The 5,313-nt window shown below is 33.6% G+C and overlaps 1 protein-coding gene across 2 annotated transcripts; it reads left to right on the top strand.

Moving 5' to 3' along the window:
- Positions 1–546: 546 nt before the first annotated feature.
- LOC143529066 (uncharacterized) lies at positions 547–3,422 on the top strand. 2 transcript variants are annotated; one of them, XM_077024943.1, is made up of 7 exons: positions 547–755; positions 1,246–1,595; positions 1,686–1,732; positions 1,835–1,919; positions 2,017–2,088; positions 2,178–2,285; positions 2,970–3,422. In XM_077024943.1, the coding sequence occupies exons 2-7, from the start codon at positions 1,248–1,250 to the stop codon at positions 3,300–3,302; spliced, it is 993 nt and encodes a 330-aa protein (XP_076881058.1). In that variant the 5' UTR covers positions 547–755; positions 1,246–1,247; the 3' UTR covers positions 3,303–3,422. The 2 variants fall into 2 exon arrangements, with proteins under 2 accessions (XP_076881058.1, XP_076881056.1); XM_077024941.1 differs by having other exon boundaries at positions 1,832–1,919.
- Positions 3,423–5,313: the final 1,891 nt, after the last annotated feature.

The raw sequence follows: 5,313 nt of genomic DNA, 5'->3' as shown, positions 1-5,313 counted from the left end.
GGTTTTTTTTCTGTCTTGAACTCATCAATGCTCTCAACTAGTGGTGGTTTCAACGCGTAAATACATCAAAGCATGTGCATGTCGTACTGAATGAGATCCAGACTAGCTAGTAAATTCAATTCAGTGCTCGATTACAAAACAAGCTACAACGCAAATCAACATTTGGCACGTCACATAAACACCCCCCCCCCCTTCTTCCACACGCACATATAGACAAATATAAATACAAACACATTTTAGTTAAATATAATAATGACAAGTATATCATAATTTGAATTCCTGAAACCAAATCTTGACAAAGAAAGGAAATTGTATATATGTAATCTAAATATTAACTAAAAAAACAAATATATGTTCACTATATTTGATGACCAACTTACCCCTCATATGAGCTGGCAGCACATGGGCATCCACCATACACATACACACCAGCTAATAATTTGATTAGCCATGAACGAAATGAACAAAACTTCCTCAAGGGTATTTCAGTAATATCATATACACCAATACTCCTACCATGCATAACCACCCTTCACAACCACTTGTACCCTATGCATAAAAACCTGTACCAGTAACAAAAACACATTTACCAAACAGTTACCACAGGGGCAAAATGGTCATTACAGTTGCAGTTAACTCCAACCCACCATTTTCATACCCTACTGAACTCAACTCACCCTCTCACTCACACATCAAGACACCATTTTTATAGCAGCATTTTGAATTTAAATCAAACCCCTTTTGTACAAACAAAGGTACACATGTGTTTTTCTTATATAAATTATTAATCTTTAACATTTTCTTGAAATTAATTTGATTTATTTATACAATTTATACAATCTTTATTCCATGTTTTCTTGATCTTGTAGTTATTAACTTATTATTTATTGTGAATTTAACATGAAAGTGAATGTTCATTGTTTATTGTTCATACACCTGATGTTGATATGTCAGTATCATTAAAATGTAAATAATTTATGGGTTTTCAAGGTTTAATCTTTAAAACCCTAAAGTTTGTATCTTTACCCAAAAATTGATATGGGTTGTGTTTATTTTTGTTATATATTTATGGGTTTTCAAGGTTTAATCTTTAAAACCCTAAAGTTAGTAGCTTTATACAAAAATTGATATGGGTTGTGTTTATTTTTGTTAAATATTTGTGGGTTGTTTACAAAATTTATGATCCGTTGGTTTCGAAGGCGAATCGAATTTGAAATTGTGTTTCTTGTGATGGGAATTGAACAGAGATGGAGTCTGGTAATGGGGTTCATGGGGAAGATGATAATGGTCAAGAAAAGTCAAATGAAGTTGAATCATTGGAAGTGAGTGAATCTTGTGAGATTGTTGATGGGTCAAATGTTCCAAATTCAGTTGATGTTAATACTAATGAGGGTACTTCAAAGAACAATGAAGTGGCCAAAAATGGTCCTAAAAGTGGTTTATCGGCCCGTAAGCCGAAAGGATCAAAAGGGCCGAAATCCCAACTAACTCAAAGTTTATCTTTCCCTGATAAACCGCGAAACCATGAGTCGGTAAGAAGAGCTTCCACTGGTGAGAAACCGAAGGACTCGGTTCCAAATGCGCGTGTGTCGAGGGTATTTTCGTAAATTTTGTTTCTTGGTAGGTTTTAGCTTGTTATGTTTGTCATATGTATTGATGTTTTCTTGTTTGGTTTATTTGTTAAGTCGAAGAAGCCGAATGGAAGCGAAGATGGCCCTCCTTCGAACCCCTTGTATGTTAATTTCAAGAATGTAACTTTTTTTCATACATGTTTTGTTGCAAATATAAATTTCAAGAATTGACTTTTACATGTATGTATCTTGATGATTAGAAGTGGTGTTGCCTCGGGTGGACCACATAAGAACAGTGTCATAGGCTTTTCTTCTCGACTAGAAGAGCGCGCAGAAAAGCGAAAAGAGGTAGTTATGGACTTATTTCAAGTTTTCAATTACTGTATGTTTGGCTCTTGACTTTTATCATTACTTTGTTGACAATGTTTGACTTTTTATGAACTAGTTTTTCTCGAAGATAGAGGAGAAGATTCATGCAAAAGAAGCAGAAAAAACCAACTTGATAGAAAAATCAAAGGTTTTTGCTTTCAAAATCTTTAGTTTATAAAAAAATTGTTTAGAATTTAAAATAGATTGTACCTTTAACTTATTAAGTTTATAATGCAGGAAAACCAAGAAGCCGAGATCAAACAATTGAGAAAGACCTTAATGTTTAAAGCTGCACCGATGCCAAAGTTTTACAAAGAGCCCCCTCCAAAAGTCGACTTGAAGAAGGTATTTGTAACAACTGAATTTTCATAATTTCATTTTCATTATAATCAATTTTTCATAACTTCATTTTCATTATAATCAAATTTTCATAACAAATCTTTGCATCAAATTGCATGAAATTCCATAATGTGTGTTCAAATCTTGTTTTCGAAAGTATTAATCTTTATGCTGTTTTTCTTTTTGTTGATCATATATATGTGTAACGATTACTTATAGATCTTAATATATTTCGTAGGCCTGTATATCCAAATGAACCGAACATTTCGTGAACTGGTTATTAACCGTTCAGCAGAAAGTTCGTTTATGAACAAATTTTTTTGTTCATTAAGTTAAATGAACAAACATGAACACATGTCTCGGTCATTCATTTATGTTCATGGATGTTTGGTCATATGAATTCATTTATGTTCGTTTGTTAACATATTCATAAAAAGTTTTTAGACCCATTACTATTTAGTCTAGTTTTATAAAATTAAATATCCCTCAGTTATGTTTGTCCATTTGTGCTTGTTTGCGCTCGTGAATCTTTCATTTATACTATTAACGAACGAACATAAACGAACACGAGCACACTCATTTTCTTAACGAACCAACGCGAACAAAGACGAACATTCCCCATGTGTGTCCGTTCGGTTCGTTTACGTGCCAAGTATTTTGGGTTCTTGTTTATGTATACTCTGTCTACAGATACCAACAACGCGCCCAAAATCTCCCAAACTTGGCAGGAACAAGAGCAATGTGGCTGCAGCCACCAACGGGGCCGTGGGTAGCCCACATGTGACTAAAAACAAGACCGTGTCACGCGATGTCAACACAACAAATGGTGAGAAAGACACTGCTGCTGCTAAAAAGATTATTAGAAAGCCTCAATCCAAAGCTCCATCTAAAACTGAAGTCAAAGCTGAAAAGTCAAACGAAATGCCGGTACAAGAAGAAGAGAAAGAATGCGCCGAACAATCCCATGAAAGCCTGTCTCCAAATCCGGTTGAAGTTGAAAATCCTGTTGAAGTTGAAGGTTAAATTACGCGTTTAATATCTGTATATGTAATAGAGTTCTTTTTCTGGTTTTCAAGTTAATAAGTTTTTGGTGTTGTGAATAGACTGTATGTTACTGTCCCATGTTTAATGATCTATTGGTTTATATGATGTAATTTGCAGAAAATGTTTGGTTGGAATTGCATTATTTTTACCTAAATAATTTGATAAATATGAAGTGTTTGTCTATTTTCTTTTAAATACAATGAAGCTTTTATATTTATAATTTAATCACTTATTTAATAATAATAATAATAGTAATTTTGTACATTAATCTTGACACAGCTTATATCAACACACATCACCAATTAATGTAGCTGTTGATGTTACTCCATGTCTCCATCAACTTAGTGAACAAAACATTAAATTGATTTATAACTATTCCTTGTTTAGTTTCTGGTTAGTTTGTCTTAATTACTTAATTTTTAAGGAAGAAACTAACACGAAAAAAAGTATGTGATCACCAATTCTTTAGGACCAATTCTACGCTGTGAACACGTTATAGTGTTGGGTCCTACTCGAGTTTTTATTATAAATACTCTCTTGATATGAAGGGTTTTATTTACGTTGAGTGTTTTATTTAAGTGTGTTTATTAAGTTGAAGTTAAAGGTTAATAAAATCTCTATGTGTTAGATTATAAGTGTTTAATGATGTGCTTCAAAGTTTGGTCAATAGGTAATGCATTTGGATATTGAGAGACTAGTTCTGCCAATTTTTTTATTTTTTTTTATAGCTTTTTATAGCTTTCTAGTCTTTCACATTAATAACATCCAAACGATTATAATGAGGTGGAAGGTAAACGGGCAACAAGCTGCGTCGCAACCTCCTTTTGAATAGCGAACCAAACTAATTATTGAATTTTAGTTAAAACTTAGAAACTTAAGTTTGTTTTGGTTGATTGATGATTACTTTATGATCATGTTGTTGATTGAGCTTTTGTTACATCAATTGAGATGTTGAATCATTTATGCATGTTATTTGGAATTTTGGGGATTTAGAGTATAGTGTTGATTTACTTCATAATCTGTTTTGAATGGTTAAATGTGATATATTTGAGTTAAATGTGTCTCCTATGATGTATACAAACCATTAGAAATGGTTGTGAGATGAATATGTTACAGAGAATTCAGGGTTTTTACCTAACATGATGGAATTGGGGATTTAAGCATTAAAAGTACTTGGGAGTAAATATGAGTAGCTATACAACCAATATGAGAAAGTGTATATGTGCATTTAGTATATGTATCATGTGAGAGGTTTATTTTCAGGAATGATAAATATGTATCATGAGTTAAGAGTATAACTTGTTAAAGTCTAACTATGAGATTAATGGTTTATGAATAGTTTGAGATCCAAATTGAGAATTTTGATATATAGGAGTTCACGGATAAAATATTTTAAGATCGAATTGTTTGGTGTGCTTAAATGCTTGGGTTTGTTGGCTCGTCTCGGACTTCATCGGGCATTGTCGCAGCGGGATAATCGACGCATGGATGTCTAGTTATGCTTGCACGACAAAGGCATTGCTGGTCACGAGCTATTGTTGCTCACCTGATGACTCTTAAGGCATGATGAAATCAACAGACCCTTATCATAAGCGGGATGGATTGGCTAGCTTTCAGGCGCCACACGGAATCAGGAAGATTGACCCGTGACAAGTGGTATCAAAGCAGGTCGAACATCGAATACATTGGAAAGTGTACCCTCCTCCAAATGAGCATAAAAATGTCGTGGATGAGTTATGAAATGGTGGTGGAAGAAGACCAAATATCCCAGAAACACTATGCGAACATCGACATCACATATACTATTGAACCGGCACGGCTAAAGATCATAGGTGGCTAAACTACTGGTTCTCCTATTTATCAAAATGAATCATTTTCAAAACGTACTTTCCTTTGATTGTGAGAATGTATAGGTTTGCAAGCAGTCAATGAGGTGCGTACATAGGAGAAAACCACACTATAAAAAAATGCTTTCATTAATTGTAAGATC

This window comes from Bidens hawaiensis, unplaced genomic scaffold (genome assembly GCF_021521415.1).
Source record: "Bidens hawaiensis isolate Kalapana, Puna unplaced genomic scaffold, B.hawaiensis_p1.1 tig00008460_1, whole genome shotgun sequence".
Taxonomy (NCBI): Eukaryota; Viridiplantae; Streptophyta; class Magnoliopsida; order Asterales; family Asteraceae; genus Bidens; species Bidens hawaiensis.
The sequence above is the reverse complement of the archived record's forward strand: the minus strand, read 5'-3'. Positions and strand labels throughout refer to the sequence as shown.